This window comes from Talaromyces stipitatus, genomic scaffold (genome assembly GCF_000003125.1).
Source record: "Talaromyces stipitatus ATCC 10500 scf_1105507295517 genomic scaffold, whole genome shotgun sequence".
Classification (NCBI taxonomy): Eukaryota; Fungi; Ascomycota; class Eurotiomycetes; order Eurotiales; family Trichocomaceae; genus Talaromyces; species Talaromyces stipitatus.
Genome location: NW_002990121.1, coordinates 889443 through 903958, shown reverse-complemented (window position 1 = coordinate 903958; position 14516 = coordinate 889443). Strand labels below are relative to the sequence as shown.

At 46.8% G+C, this 14516-nt stretch overlaps 6 protein-coding genes across 6 annotated transcripts; 4 read left to right on the top strand and 2 right to left on the bottom strand.

Moving 5' to 3' along the window:
* Positions 1-1162: 1162 nt before the first annotated feature.
* On the top strand, positions 1163-3675 carry TSTA_003500 (betaine-aldehyde dehydrogenase, putative; the record flags this gene model as incomplete). Its single annotated transcript, XM_002487901.1, has 3 exons — positions 1163-1290; positions 1348-1716; positions 1770-3675. The coding sequence occupies 3 exons, from the start codon at positions 1163-1165 to the stop codon at positions 2773-2775; spliced, it is 1503 nt and encodes a 500-aa protein (XP_002487946.1). The 3' UTR covers positions 2776-3675.
* Positions 2094-6094, bottom strand: TSTA_003490 (PX domain protein). The gene is made up of 8 exons (XM_002487900.1): positions 5872-6094; positions 5593-5822; positions 5236-5544; positions 4546-5185; positions 4400-4496; positions 3873-4353; positions 3718-3828; positions 2094-3669 (listed from the first exon to the last, which is right to left on the bottom strand). The coding sequence occupies exons 1-8, from the start codon at positions 5954-5956 to the stop codon at positions 2893-2895; spliced, it is 2730 nt and encodes a 909-aa protein (XP_002487945.1). The 5' UTR covers positions 5957-6094; the 3' UTR covers positions 2094-2892.
* A 742-nt stretch (positions 6095-6836) lies between these two features.
* Positions 6837-8687, bottom strand: TSTA_003480 (MFS drug transporter, putative). Its single transcript, XM_002487899.1, has 5 exons — positions 8515-8687; positions 8147-8458; positions 7563-8086; positions 7192-7513; positions 6837-7148 (listed from the first exon to the last, which is right to left on the bottom strand). The coding sequence occupies exons 1-5, from the start codon at positions 8660-8662 to the stop codon at positions 6976-6978; spliced, it is 1479 nt and encodes a 492-aa protein (XP_002487944.1). The 5' UTR covers positions 8663-8687; the 3' UTR covers positions 6837-6975.
* A 401-nt stretch (positions 8688-9088) lies between these two features.
* TSTA_003470 (uncharacterized protein) lies at positions 9089-10443 on the top strand. The gene is made up of 2 exons (XM_002487898.1): positions 9089-9290; positions 9344-10443. Exons 1-2 carry the CDS (start codon positions 9137-9139, stop codon positions 10237-10239), a joined length of 1050 nt encoding a protein of 349 aa, XP_002487943.1. The 5' UTR covers positions 9089-9136; the 3' UTR covers positions 10240-10443.
* A 45-nt stretch (positions 10444-10488) lies between these two features.
* Positions 10489-12268, top strand: TSTA_003460 (tRNA (guanine) methyltransferase Trm5). The gene is made up of 3 exons (XM_002487897.1): positions 10489-10922; positions 10984-11169; positions 11222-12268. Exons 1-3 carry the CDS (start codon positions 10583-10585, stop codon positions 12187-12189), a joined length of 1494 nt encoding a protein of 497 aa, XP_002487942.1. The 5' UTR covers positions 10489-10582; the 3' UTR covers positions 12190-12268.
* Positions 12269-12442: 174 nt separating this feature from the next.
* TSTA_003450 (polymerase (RNA) II (DNA directed) polypeptide D) lies at positions 12443-13240 on the top strand. The gene is made up of 2 exons (XM_002487896.1): positions 12443-13032; positions 13103-13240. The coding sequence occupies exons 1-2, from the start codon at positions 12624-12626 to the stop codon at positions 13228-13230; spliced, it is 537 nt and encodes a 178-aa protein (XP_002487941.1). The 5' UTR covers positions 12443-12623; the 3' UTR covers positions 13231-13240.
* The last annotated feature ends 1276 nt before the right edge of the window (positions 13241-14516 follow it).

The window sequence follows — 14516 nt, the reverse complement described above, 5'->3', positions numbered from 1 at the left end:
CTATGTTCTGCCTGGTTTAGCGCTCTGTTCGTCCTTTCCTGGTCTGATTTCGAGTTTACGGACAAGATGAGCAAATATAAGAGATTTTCTGCGACCAGGCAATCTTCCAGTGTCCCTTAAACTCCTCGTTTCGGAGGTTCCAGTCTGCCTTGGATTGTGATTTCTTCACAGACTACATTCTTTAGCCGTTCATATTAGGGCTTGGGTGCATCTAATTACTCAATTAAGGCGCGTAAATCATATCCCAGGCATAAAAAAGCGCCCAACCAGTCATTGAGACCGTTGATCAACTAGACTTCCTAACTAGGTAGGTACAATCCATGCCTAGCTATTATCCCGAGTAAGTTAGCCTGTCAGCCTTAAAGCATCCAGGTTGAAACTGACTTTTTGAGATGACATTAAACTACATACTTTCGGCGACATGATCCAATCGGTTTTGAGCCATTTCTTTCTATAAGATTGCACTCCGATACAGGGGGGGCGTACTTTCGGCATCTATGGGATGCGGAAGTTTAGGGTTTAGTTGGACCGGAGTACATGGTATGTACCCCGAAGTAGATGAATTCCGAAAAATATCTGCTCATGTGCAAGGCTTACAATATGCAGGATTGTGTTATATAAGATTCTGATAGTTCTATATATCAGATTGTGCCATTAGACTAGGCAATCACTGGAGTAGATGCACTACATATTCCAGATGCTGCCTTGAATATGGGGTACAAACTACCAGTATCTAGAGCGTGAAAAATGGTCCTAATTATTGCCGCATTGGGACAGCATCAAGAAGCTCGAAGACGACCAAAATGCATTCTTAGTACTTACAGCGGCGTGATACTAATCTCAAAAAAAGCAGGTCCATGCGGGCGGGGTTCCACTGATAGCATACTCCACTACGTATCTGCGTGCTATTATCTCTACGATATCTCCATGCGGAGAAAGATTGTTGACAAGTCCCGGTTGTATGCAAGCATATTGCTTTCTATCGTAAGGGAACTCTGTGTAATTATTTCTCGGTATATCTGAGTGGGTAGCTGTAGCTACATACCCACCAGATAAGACTTTGTAATCTTCTTTCGTGGCCGAGTCTTATTTACTCCAACATTCCAGACCTCTCAAGGATTATTCTCTATCCACGAATTCGTGTCACGCACTCTAAAGGAAAATGGCAGACTTACAAGTCAAACTCACAGCTCCAAATGGGCGTACATATATCCAACCCACTGGACTCTTCATCAACAATGAATGGGTGCCGTCCTCAGATGGGAAGAAGATTGCTTCCATCAACCCTACGTATGCCAATCCTTTTAGGAGCATCTCATCTGAATGTTGATGCTGATCAAAGAATAGAAACGAATCAGAAATCATCTCAGTCCACGCCGCCTCACAAGCTGACGTCGACCGCGCCGTCACCGCGGCCCGTCAAGCCCTAAACAACCCTTCATGGCGCGACCTCCCGGCCTCAGATAGGGGCAAACTCCTCTACAGACTCGCAGATCTAGCCGAAGAGAACCGTCTCACACTCGCCACAATCGAGACATGGGATAACGGTAAACCATTCACCGTCGCCCGCGACGAGGATTTAACCGAAGTCATCGAGACATTGCGCTACTATGCCGGTTGGGCCGATAAGGTGTTTGGTCAGGTTATTGATACAACGCCTGATAAGTTTGCGTATACCCTTAGAGAGCCGGTGGGAGTTTGTGGGCAGATTATTCCGTTCGTTCCTTCATTTCTTCCCATGTTGGCGGACCGATAACTGACTAAAATAGATGGAACTACCCCCTCTCAATGGCAGCATGGAAACTCGGTCCAGCCCTCGCCTGCGGTAATACCGTAGTCCTCAAACCCGCCGAACAAACCCCCCTCTCAATCCTATACTTTGCCAATCTGATTGCCAAAGCCGGTTTCCCCCCTGGCGTCGTCAACATCGTCAATGGCTACGGCCGCATCGCCGGGGCAGCACTCGCTTCGCACCAAGACGTCGACAAAATAGCATTTACAGGCAGCACCGCCACCGCTAAAGACATCATGAAAATGGCCGCTACAAACCTGAAAAACATCACACTAGAAACCGGAGGTAAAAGTCCATTGATCGTTTTCAACGATGCGGATCTCGATTTGGCCGCTGAATGGGCTCATATTGGAATCATGTCGAACCAGGGTCAGATTTGTACAGCTACCTCTAGGATTCTGGTTCAGGATAATGTGTACGACAAATTCTTGGAGAAGTTCAAGGCCCAGGTCAAGAACATAAGTAAAGTGGGCGACCCGTTTGAAGAATCGACTTTCCAAGGTCCCCAGGTCACCAAGGCGCAATACGATAGAATCATGTCCTACGTCGACATTGGTAAATCCGAAGGCGCAAAACTTGTCCTCGGAGGCAAGAAACCTGCAAGTAGTGGGAAGGGATTCTTCATTGAACCCACTGTTTTCACAGATGTGTCTAGCAAGATGCGAATTTATCAAGAAGAAGTCTTTGGTCCGTTTGTTGTTTTGACACGGTTCTCGAAGGAGGAGGATGCTATTCGCATGGCGAATGATACTACGTACGGATTGGGTAGTGCCTTGTTCACGACGGATCTTGTCCGGGCTCATCGTGTTGCGCGCCGGATTGAGGCCGGTATGGTCTGGATTAACTCGAGCAATGATTCGGATTGGAGAATTCCTTTCGGTGGTGTCAAGGGTAGCGGAATTGGAAGGGAGTTGGGCGAGGAGGGGCTGAAGGCGTATAGCCAGGTGAAGAGTGTGCATGTTAATATGAAGGCTAAGCTGTAGTTTCTCTTTTCGAGTATCATTGCATTGTTTGATGCATCTGAGATGTCTCTTCTATGTCTAGCCCGATTATGATTAGTTCTAAACAGTAATTAATATTACCTAGGTATATATCTCTTATCAATCTGCCAGAACTTCTCTCAACATCATCCCAAATGACTCCTGCAATTTGTAAACCTCTTTTACATCCGGCTTGACTGGCTCACCCGCTGATCTTCGCAGATGGTCTTGTTTCTTTGCACGCCGCCTACGCTCCGCCATAATAGGATCAAGATCGTCGTCGTCCGTATTTTCATCATCTTCATCCGATTCCTCGTTTGTAGTGGCCAGATCATCTAGATCGTCCTCATCTAGACCAAAATCACTGGTCCGAAAGGCGGCACTTCCAGGCATCTCCGCACCAATGCCCTCCGCAGCCATCTTCTGTCTTGTCTTGTCGTGATGCCATTTCTTCCGGTCCTCTTGCCATTTGACTAGGCTATCTATTTCTCGTATAGCCTCTCCCTTGTTGATTTGTTTGGTGTCTACCGCTCCTTGGAACAAAGCATTCATGTCCAATTTGCACCCACTGCGTGGACCTTTGCGGAGAAAATCCAAGATATTCTCAATCCAGGCCATGAGAGAGCCGAAGAGACCATTATCGTGTAAATGAACCTCGTGAACAAATTTATAGAAGTTGTGTTCGTGGCGTGCGCAAAGATCAATAAATGCTTGTACCGTCTGATTAGGGTCTGCGGAAACATCCTGTCGTTGAGCCTTTTCAATCACTCCGATTGCATCTTCCGCAAATTTGGCGAAGTCTGTAATACTGTTATAGACATTGGCAGACTTATAAACCCGTACTAAAGGTTCATAGAATATAGTAAACAGATCTCGGAATAATTTCAAAGTAACAGGCTAGTCGTGTCAGCACCGATCACACAAGAACTAATGGCTAAGACATACCTCTTCTATCATGCTCAACATCATGGCCTTATCGCGTTGCCGAGTATACAACTTAAGCAGTTGCTTCAAATAAGCAAACCATTCAGCTCCATGTCTCATATCCTCATGAATCTAGATAAGTTAGTTGGTATCTCGAAAAGAGAACGATAACATACGTTTTCAACGGCTGCATTCCAGGCCACATAAGAATTGAAAATCTTCTCAATCTGCGAAGGTTTCATATCCGGAGTCAACAGCTCAGATCTGAGAATTGCAACCACAATATCAATGTCTTCTTCCTGCGCTTCCTCACGAATGATGGTCTTGAGTGATTCATCCGAGTCGACAAACGCTTTCAACTTCTCACAAATCGCTGGATCCTCGACTTTTGCGACCAGCGTGTCGATTGGTTTTTGGAACTGCTTGATACCGTCGGTCAGAGTCATCGAGAATATCCGCTGCAACAACGACCGTGACCCGAATGGCTGAGCAAGGAACAAGTCAAGAACACCAGACATAACTGCAGCAGGATTGGCTATACGAATGACGTTCTTCAAAAGGGTATAAGGAACTAGTGAATGTATTCTCTTGGCTTGTGCAAAGAGTTCCGGGGAATTATCCTCTGCTAGAAAGAGATGATATATCGTGGCGGCGACCCTGATCCGTTAGCTGAAGCCATGCAAGATTCACAGCGGCAACTTACTCAATTCGAAGCCATTCGGCAAATTTTTGATATTCGGGGCTAAGCTCCTGAATGGTATTCTTCTCTTTGATCTCGGCAAAGAGCTTCGTAAGACCATCTGATAATTATCAGCTCTGACTACCAGATGAATGGATCGATTAACTTACTCTGCTCAACAATACTTCGGCGGAACTTCTCCATATAAACATCTAGCTCCGCAGCACGTTGTCGAGCAATCTCATAGAACTTTTTTTGTTCCTCGATGCGAGCGGCATCCGCAGCTTTTCTTCGTTTGATATCGAGCAACTCTTCCTCGTTCAACTGGATAGGCCGTGCTGTCAAGAATTCTTCCATAGCTTTGGACTCGGCCACTCTTTTGTTCTGCAGTATGGTTCTTAAAAAGGCCCTCAATGAGACTCGCTGCTCCTCCCGGTAGAGAACAGTGCCAGGTCGGAGATCTCCAGACGGACGAGACGACGTTGATCTCGTAGAGAGCGCAGATGATCGTGAACTCGAACGATGGTGCTCTGGAGTAACCACCGTCAAGTTCGTCTTGGAGACAGTGACTTCGTCATCGACCACGGCTATACTTTGAATTGACAAGGAAGATATAGAAGAAGCATCGTCATCACCTGAACCTCCCCAGAATGAAGAAGCACTGGATTTCTTGTTTTTCCTCGGTAGTGGTGGCAATATCTTTCCTGGAAGCTCAGTTCGGAGACGCTTATGAAGCTTGACGAATTCGCCATATCTGCGGCCAACGTACACGTCTGGCTGACCAGCTTTACGAACACGAAGGATAAACTCCTGAGAGATTGTCAGCATAATAATCATAAGTATAGGACCGACAGCCATACCGCATGTTGGTGATAGCGAACGGTGCGTCTGACCGATGTCGTCCTGACAGCGGCCACGTTCACATCCCAGTCATTGATATTCTGACCATCCGGCATGTTCACGAGAAGACCCTTTTCGTTGGCCCCGCGGTCTACAATCTCCATTTCCGAGAACCTTATACGTTCCTCATAGCCTGAAGCGGTGGGGATACCTGAGACCATCATGAGTTCGACTAACTTCTCGCATTTTTTGGCCAGTTTTCTGCGTTTTGTTTCTTCCAATCGGTCTTCGGACGATGATATATTCTTGTTTGCGAATGACTCGAGAAACTACAAGCTTTGTCAGCACGCCTCTCTGCGGGGGTCATCCGGACGTACCACTTGGAGACGGTCCTGCCAGAACTCCTTCTCGCGGGCTTGGTCGAGAAATGGGAAATTTCGAACATGATTGACGAAAATGAAACGTAGTATAGGTAATTCCGAGTCTACGGGGGCGACCTCTCCAAATTCCGACTTGAAGGGTGCACCAAAGCGACGAAGGGCAGTGGGGTGGGCAAGCTCGACGATTTCATGGCGGACTTGGGCGCTCAGGAGTTCTCGCTTGAGGTCTGTAAAGTTACTCTCCATTCAGATAAAAAAGGAACTTGATCACCATACAATGCTCTTGTTTTCCGGTCAGAATGTTATTCACTGGTGCCTCGACGCGGGCTGCCGGATTGGCAGCGTCTAGCTGCGTAACCATCGTAGATTTGCGATGAAGACTCTTACCAGTCGTATTGCGCTTTTCAAAAGCACAAAATGGAACTTATAAATCCACAATGCGAAAACGTTGCGAAGACCTTTTCCTTGCAAAATTGTTCTTCCGATCTTTTTTGTCGTCGCTTTAATATCGGATGGAATGGCGTATTAACTGTTGACTAGTCATAATAGGGTTATGCTATTTTCAGTCGCCGAACGGGTGACGTCGCTGGGCCGCCAGGCTCCAGCATAGATTAACTGTGCACCGGCTGCAATTAGCGGCAATTCGGCAAGAATACAGATCTGGAGTCTTGGCTGTGATATCGCTGCTGGTTCGGTGTCAATTCTTGTCAAATTAATTGAAAAAGAAAAGAGCTGAAGGTATTCGGAAGAGCTGAGGAGGTTTGGCAGCTGATCCAAGTACGTAATGTTCGTAAGACGGCAAGCGCGACCGAAGCTGTGGGGCTTCAAGGCAGCTTCCAAATTCGGCAACCAGATCGACTCCTTTTTTCTCTGCTTTACTTGGCTTACTTTTCTTTTTCTTACAACAAGTTCTTTTTCTACCAGCATATGATTAGAGGATAATATCACGGTTGAAGATGCCCCTGGCTCATCTCAATCTATTTTACCCCTGATTTCCTTGTACGTATATCCCCTGTGGCTATATATATCAAGCAGCTTGATTGTTTACGAACGGCAGTCTGAGCCTCAACTCGTCCGAAAGAACCGAGTGTTTACCTGATGCAGGTAACCTCCCCACTGCTTCCTCGCTGTCACTCGCCCAGATCGGTCTACTCACCGTCACCTGGCCGGTGCAATCCTTTGCTTCTGACGAACAGTGCAGCAACGGTAGCTATTCCGCATAGCGACGCTGACAGACCGAAAGACAAACGTAGTCCATCATAATAGACGGAGCGCACAGCCATCTGGATGTCGGGAGGAAGGTCGTAAATTGCAGAAACCGAATGCCTGATTTCATCAATTATCTAACACAAAATTGATCAGCTCATGCCAGACAGGAGACTACGTGGCTCTGAAAATGAAGGGTTTTACTTTCCGATGATCTGGTATTCCACTCAAGGCCTTTGAGAGGCCTGAGTTTAACTGATTTTGCACGACGGCAGATGTAATGGCGACGCCCCAGACATTGCCCAGCGATCGAATGAGGTAGACAGTTGATGAAGAAACGGCGTGGTCTGCAAATTAGCCACAGTCTGATATATCGAACATGATACATACCGGTATGGTCAAAGGCAGCGAGAAAGCTAAACAGTATACCAGGATATACCATTCCCTGGCCTAGGTTGGCAGGGAAAACATAGACGAAGTACTTCCAGCTTGCATCATTGAAACGGAGCATGGCGACCAACAAATTGCCCACAAACATCAGGAGGGCTCCCGTCTGCACGATCTGTGACAGTCTGCCCCACCGTGACATGATGATACCTGCAATGAGGCCACCAAGTGGAGTTGCCAAGGAAGGAATGACCAGTCTTGCACCGGCAGTACTGGCTGAATCCAAGAGGACAACCTGGAAAAACAGCGGGAGATTGAACAAAAACTGGGGTTGTTGTGTTAGCTGCAGATTGAAAAGCAGAGGCATCACCTACGGCGTACGCTCCCATGCCTACACATAGGTTGGCAATCTGAATACAGATTGGCACCGTACCGTGCAACAGGCGAAGGGGAATTATCGGTGCAGCCAGTGTTCTGGCTTCAGTCCAGAGAAAAAGTGCAAGCAACGCAACGCTCCCGGTCAAGGATAAAATGATCCATGGATTACTCCAAGGCAGCTCGTTTCCACCAAGGCTGAGACCGATAAGCTGCACAGACAAGCCCGACACAAGAAGCATTGTTCCTAGGATATCCACCTGGTTCCATATTCCCTGCCATCCGTGAGTCGAGTTGTGGTCCTCGCTTGTCTGTGGGAGGCGAATGACAATCTTCCCAACAACAAGTGCAAATACAGACAAGGGTACTTGCAGCAAGAAACACCATCGCCAACCGATTGTCTCAGCAATTGCACCGCCAAGAGAAGCACCACAGATAGCACCAAACCCGTGAAGTACATTCTGTGCAGCTTGATACATTCCTCTGTTTTTGAACGGAATTAAGTCAGAATTGATGATCGTTGCTACGATATTGGGTCAGCTACAATCAACAACACTGAATAGCAGGTAAGTCTATGAGTTACCCATTGTAATGAGACCACCCCCTCCAACGCCAGTGATTGCTCTCATAATATTCAGCAAGAACATATCCTGGGCAACTCCACAGCCAAGGCAGCCAAGAAGAAAGGCAATCGTGCAGACGTAGAAGCATGGTTTTCGCCCAAAGATATCAGACATACGTCCATAAATCGGCTGAAACGCTGTACTTGTGATCAAGTAGGATGTCGTCAGCCAAGAGGCAGTGTTCGCTGCATTGAATTCAGAACTGATGAGTGCATATGTTGAGACTGTAATGGTCCCATCGAAGCCAGACAAGAAGACATTGGCAAAGATTGCTTCACAAGTAAGTATCAGTAACTGGTCGGCTAACAGTACAGGATGAAGCACGCACCGACTTGGATCCAGACGAACCCTTTAGGAGGTTTCCACTTTGCCTGTTCATGCTGTCGAAGAAGGGTCTGGAACTCGGAAAGTTGCTCGATATCGTCACTAGTTCTGCTGTCAGACAGAACGAATGAATTTGATTCTTCTATGGCCATTTTGTATCGTAGTATACTGAACCTCAGCGGAATGGTAGATGAGAAATTTTGCAATACAATTCATGAGAAATGACTCTTAGTACGAGGAAATCTCTCCACTACGATCACACCATTACTACCCCTCTTGACAGGTCTTAATATGCCCCGCAAGAAAATCTATGATAACTAAGTTAAACCCATATACATATAAGCGAGATTTCATCAGCCATAAGTACTGCAAATCGTCTAGTTGTAGACTGATCCTCTGAAATTCCTTTCCCTGTCTAATCCCCGCGAACAGTATCTCCAGATGGCATCCCCAAACCGGAGCCCCACGTCACCGCCAAGACCGCTTGCGACCACCAGTTGCCATAGCGACATTGTGATGCCTAGAGCTTCAACAACCACCTACAAGCATCACTTCACTGCATCAGCGCTCGTCTCTACTTATCGAGAATACGGAAAATGTGACAAGACCTCTGATCCTGCAATGAAATGAATCAAGGAAGCGAAATATATTCCTCTCCGCGACGAACCTCATCCTGGCGTGGCCGATTCATTGATGGCGTCTGGCATTGCGACTGCGATCCACGACTACCAGCGGACCACTTCCAGACCAAAAATGGTGGAGTAAATCATGGCCGATGGTGTAAGCTTTATATTCATTGACTATTTGATAGAGTATCTGCTAACTCTAGATAGTTTATACATGCCAAAAACCGCAACCGCAACGATGCAAGTTCTTCCTTTGGGATGACGATGCGCAGATAAGGGAGAAACACACATTGCTTGCGAACTCGAGATCGGAGCCAGATACGCCAAAGAAGAGCCCCTCGAAGAGTTTTCAAGTCGGCGGTTTGCTTACCCCAGGCACTGGTACCACTTATGGAAATAGTAGCGCGGTGAAAGCGCGAACAGAACCTCGGCGACGGTTGGATTTTTTGGCACAGCAACAAACTCCTACAAAAGTCCGGAAATCGTCAACTCTATCATCCGACGAAGAAGCGTATAGTTGGGATGAGAGTCTCGATAATGAAGCTGGTAATCTACTGAATAGGAGTAGTAGTAGTAGTACTGCTCGTCCCAAGCAACCAGTCTTTACGTCGAACAAAGCTCCACGAACAGCTACGAATACATCACCGAGCAAAAGGAAATTGCAGGATGTCTTTGACGACGAAGACAAACCCCCGCCTTACTCTGAAAGTGCACCCACAACGCAATCTTCTAGTACCGCACCAATCTCATTCTCATCAGTAGACGTATCCGCAACACCCACTCCGCGACGATACAAAGACGTGTTATCAGCGCAGGGCGCAGCATCTCACCAAATCTCGGATCTGGCGTCGAATATATTGGCGATTCTCGACCGCCACGATGTGGTTATTCCTACGATTGCAAGAGATGAGATCGTCGCATCGTTGGATCAGCATCATCTCAAGACACAGGGTATAATTCGGGGTCGAGATTTATCGCGAATGGCGCTGAAGAAGAAGGATGAGGAGATCCAAGCTCTCAAGGAGAGGATTGAGAGGTTGGAGACAGAGCGGGAGATGGATAAAGTTGTTATTTCGTGCTTGAGCGATGAGAATTCCAAGTAAGCTCTGGCAGAATATTCTTGCTATATCGAAAGTACTACATAGTATTTGTATGCGATCATCCTTATCTTATCGGAAATGTCACGTGCGCAAAAAATCTCAGATGTCGCTGCCCAATCAGAATGACTGACTCATTCTTTTTTCATATTTACTTTTGTGTCAACCCCGCGTTGATCGAAAGAGATCAAGAAGAACATATCCACTTCTGCCCTTTATACCAGACTCTACAAAATAAAGTGCCTCTCGCCCCTACCCAGGTGGCTTTACAGATCTATCCCCATCCGTGCACGGATCAACTTCTATTTCTTTTTCGCTCTAGGCTCTTTTTCTACAGCAAAAGGTCCAAATGGACTCAAAATATCTCGCAACCAAACAATCCACCTCCCGAAACCGAGAAATGTTTCGCCCGCCCGTGAATCGTGCCATGCGCGTCCTGGACCGCTCCTTTTTCAAAAAGACCGTCCCCGTCTCCGCGGCCACCGTGCTAGAGAATAAGAACATATCCTCCGTGCGCAAAAGATTGGAATCAAGTAAAGATGCAATCGACTTACCCAGATACAATACCTGTGCGACGCCCACGTCGGAGAGGCTGGTTGTTGGTAGGAATGGGCAGATATTGGAATTGACGAAGGAGGAGTCGAGGAAGAAGAAGTGTTTGGTCTTGAGGGAGGATATTAAATATGACGGTACGTTTGTCGTTTGATTCTTGAGATTGAGGGGATATGCTAATATGGTTGTTGGATACAGATGCTACTACGTGGTCACCGATATTGAATGAATTGGTTGAGAATGGAACTGTTGGGTTGGGTCCTTATACGATTGATTTGGATTATTCATATTGGACTTATGCGGAGATTATTGAGGCGATTCTCCCTGAGGAGGAGGTCGCGAGCGGAGAGTTTCCAGAGGGCTTCACATTGACGGGACATGTTTGTAAGTCAACCGCAAGAAATACTCACATGGCTATATGCTTACCTTTAGGAAGTGCATCTGAACCTACGAGAACGATGGTACCCATACAAACACCTCATTGCGCAAATCCTCAAAGATAAGAACCCCCTGGTCCGCACTGTGATCAACAAAACCGAGAATGTCGGGTCTGAAAGTGAATTCCGGACATTCCCGTTTGAGATATTGGCCGGCGAAAACGATCTAAACGTCACCGTCCACGAACAAGGATGTGAATTCCGATTCGACTTTTCGCGCGTCTACTGGAACAGTCGTCTGGAGACTGAGCATCGTCGACTATGCGACAAGTTCCACGAAGGTGAACTTGTCTGCGACGTGATGGCCGGTGTTGGACCCTTTGCTGTACCAGCAGGCAAGAAGAAGATCTTCGTATGGGCCAACGATCTGAATCCCCACGGATGGGAAAGCATGGAAGACGCTGTGAAACGCAACAAAGTTCAACAATTCGTAAAACCATTCAATATGGATGGACGAAAATTCATCCGCGCATCTGCCGAGATGATGCTCTCCCCACCGACAAGGGTAGTCGTTCAACCCAAGGTTAGCAACTCGGCCAGGCGAAATAAACCAGCCGGAGCAGGTAGAACCACACCTCCACCACCTCAGATATATACTCGACCATCGACAGTCGATCACTACGTAATGAATCTCCCCGCGACGGCGATTGAGTTCCTCGATGCGTTCGTCGGCGTCTACGCGGGTATGGAATCACGTTTTGAGCCGTTTAAACCCGAGCGGAAATTACCCGTGATACACGTTTATTGCTTCTCGGGTCATTCGGAAGACGTCCGAGATGATCATGAAGATATCTGTCGACGCATCTCGGAGCGTATGGGATTTACATTAACGCCTGACGATACAGTCAATGGTACTGGAAACCAGGAGAGAGAGCTGGAAATCCATAATGTGAGGTTGGTGAGTCCGAAGAAGCAGATGTTTTGTGCTAGTTTCCGTCTGCCGAAGGAAGTTGCTTTTGCGAGGTAGTAGGGCAAAATTATTGGAATGCATGGCGGGCGTTAGTATAGTTTTTGAATAGAAACGATACCCCTTGTATGAGTACGGTGTTGTGGTGAATATCAAATGTAGATCTGATGGAGTAGACCGAATGCCAAGCCCCGCCAACCTGAACCTCAACCGCTGAGCCGCATCAGACTTGAGCTTCACTTTACCAGCTCACCTGTTCGTTTTTAATAACGCCCACTTCATTGAACATACCTTTACGAATATTACAATAATCGAAATCGATCACATTCTTCCAGACAAGCAACGGAATCGATCAACTGCCCATCTCCTCGCCGACTCACTCGTTACAAACTCTCAAACCACGGACCAAAAACTACTCGCCGCACCCCTCATCTAAAAGCCATCACATCTACAATCGAGAATATTTTAAAAGCAAAAGGGAAAAAAAAAGCAAAATGAGCACAAGCACAGGCATCAAACTCCCCCCCGCTACACACCGCAAACGCGTCGTCCCTCAATCCGACCTCGAAGCCGCCTCCACCTTAAAACTCGGTGAGGACCAAAACACGCATACTCTATCCCTCAGTGAGGCGCGACTGGTTATAAACAAAGTGCTTGAGAATAAGAGGAGAGGTGGGAAGAAATATGATGAACCTGAGTATGTCTCTCCCTTATTCACAGGGGGTTTCTGTTGTTGGGGTGATGACGGTTTGGCTAATGTCTGGGACGATGGTAGGAACCTTACAAAAACACTGGATTATTTAGAGGTATTTGCGCGATTCAAGGATGAAGAGAATATCAAGGCCGTGGAGAGATTACTCAATTCGCATACGGAGTTAGAGATGTTTGAGCGGTCGCAATTAGGTTTGTCCTCATACTTGCTCTCTGGGATTCCCAGTCGATAATGTTGCATGCTAATACTGGAGACAAACAGGCAGTCTATGTTGCGACAACGCGGAAGAAGCCAAATCATTGATCCCCAGTTTACAGAACAAAATCTCGGATGTCGATTTGCAGGAATTGCTGGATGAGCTGACCAAGCTGCGGAATTTTGTCGAGTAATTGTCTTTTTCTGCTCCTGCAATCAAAAGTTATGGTTGTCTTTTGTGTCGTGGGTCTGATGAATATCTAGATGTACATGGTCAGCGGGGTGTTTGGGAGTTGGTTTGGTAGTTCTAGTTCCACTAGATAAATAACTGAGAGGTCGTCACGACTGACTAAACCCTAACCCTCATTCTGACCAAGCCTGTAACCAATAAGGCGTCGTCAAAATGCATGACTAAGCGCAGTCTGATTGGTCGGACGGAGTATGGAGACTCCAGGAATAGCTGCAGAGCTCCCCGGACAAAGGCTGCGCTAGTCCATTCTCGGATACAGCTCATGTGCCTGATTGGCTGTGCTGCGGGCGTTATCAGAGCACGCTGATTGGCTGATCTGGCATCCTCAGCTTCATTTCCAAATATTTTTTGCATCTCCAAACACTTCTATCTCTATATCGCTCTATCTTTGTGATACACCTTATGATCTGTCGATTTATCATGACTGCTCACAATCAATAGATACTCTGGTTACATTGTCCAACGTCTTCGACCGACGATTGATACACCTCTGACTAAAAATTCTCCGTTCCAACAAGCACAGCTAATCCACATCCTCCCGATTTCAGTACGTAATATATTCGCCCTGGCTGCTGTACCGAGAGATGCCTGAGGAACAGCCAGCCAATGAGTGGGAACAAGCTTATCTTTTTGCTACTTTTTTTATGTCGAGGAAACCTGGTCGTTGGACTATTCACCTGTTGTTTCTGGTGTATAGCCAGAAAGTGATGATATTCATTACGTGAGGGAAATCGATGATGCGCGACGATCCGTGATGATTCATAGTCATCTGTAGGTGTAGATGTGTAGTATATGAATAGTATACAGTGCACTTCAAATAATCGCAGGAATAAATACTCTATCCTCGAACTCGCCGTTTCATTCAGACCAATATCTGAATGTAGTATTGTTGTTGATTTGATAGTGTCGGCCGGAATCGGAAACCGCCCGCCATATCAAACTATCATCTTCGTATCACTTCACTATCATATCGTCTTCTCCGGACTACATCCAAGGCATCCCACATGCACTGATAAGGCTGCAGTTTGGGCTTACCTAACAGCGTGATCACCATCGTTGCAGGCACACGACAAGGACCGACAGCACACGACAAGTCGACAAACAAAAGTCCTTATCATGCTGCTGGTCTGTGATCCTCCAATTGAACCTCCACTCGACTAAATCTATCCCACCTGCACCCCAGCCGATAACTTGATAGACAAGACGCCTTATCTATCTTAACTTTCTGAA

Excerpts from the sequence above, each read along its gene's own strand:
- TSTA_003490 (XM_002487900.1), bottom strand. The coding sequence starts at position 5,956 with ATGGTTACGCAGCTAGACGCTGCCAATCCGGCAGCCCGCGTCGAGGCA. Across the intron at positions 5,545-5,592 it reads GGCAGGACCGTCTCCAAGTG|TTTCTCGAGTCATTCGCAAA; the intron begins GTACGTCCGGAT and ends CAAAGCTTGTAG. Across the intron at positions 4,354-4,399 it reads GCCGAATGGCTTCGAATTGA|GGTCGCCGCCACGATATATC; the intron begins GTAAGTTGCCGC and ends CTAACGGATCAG.
- TSTA_003480 (XM_002487899.1), bottom strand. The coding sequence starts at position 8,662 with ATGGCCATAGAAGAATCAAATTCATTCGTTCTGTCTGACAGCAGAACT. Across the intron at positions 8,459-8,514 it reads GTTCGTCTGGATCCAAGTCG|CAATCTTTGCCAATGTCTTC; the intron begins GTGCGTGCTTCA and ends TTACTTGTGAAG. Across the intron at positions 8,087-8,146 it reads GGGTGGTCTCATTACAATGG|CAACGATCATCAATTCTGAC; the intron begins GTAACTCATAGA and ends CCAATATCGTAG.
- TSTA_003470 (XM_002487898.1), top strand. The coding sequence starts at position 9,137 with ATGAATCAAGGAAGCGAAATATATTCCTCTCCGCGACGAACCTCATCC. Across the intron at positions 9,291-9,343 it reads AGTAAATCATGGCCGATGGT|TTTATACATGCCAAAAACCG; the intron begins GTAAGCTTTATA and ends AACTCTAGATAG.
- TSTA_003460 (XM_002487897.1), top strand. The coding sequence starts at position 10,583 with ATGGACTCAAAATATCTCGCAACCAAACAATCCACCTCCCGAAACCGA. Across the intron at positions 10,923-10,983 it reads GGAGGATATTAAATATGACG|ATGCTACTACGTGGTCACCG; the intron begins GTACGTTTGTCG and ends TGTTGGATACAG. Across the intron at positions 11,170-11,221 it reads CACATTGACGGGACATGTTT|TGCATCTGAACCTACGAGAA; the intron begins GTAAGTCAACCG and ends ACCTTTAGGAAG.
- TSTA_003450 (XM_002487896.1), top strand. The coding sequence starts at position 12,624 with ATGAGCACAAGCACAGGCATCAAACTCCCCCCCGCTACACACCGCAAA. Across the intron at positions 13,033-13,102 it reads GTTTGAGCGGTCGCAATTAG|GCAGTCTATGTTGCGACAAC; the intron begins GTTTGTCCTCAT and ends GGAGACAAACAG.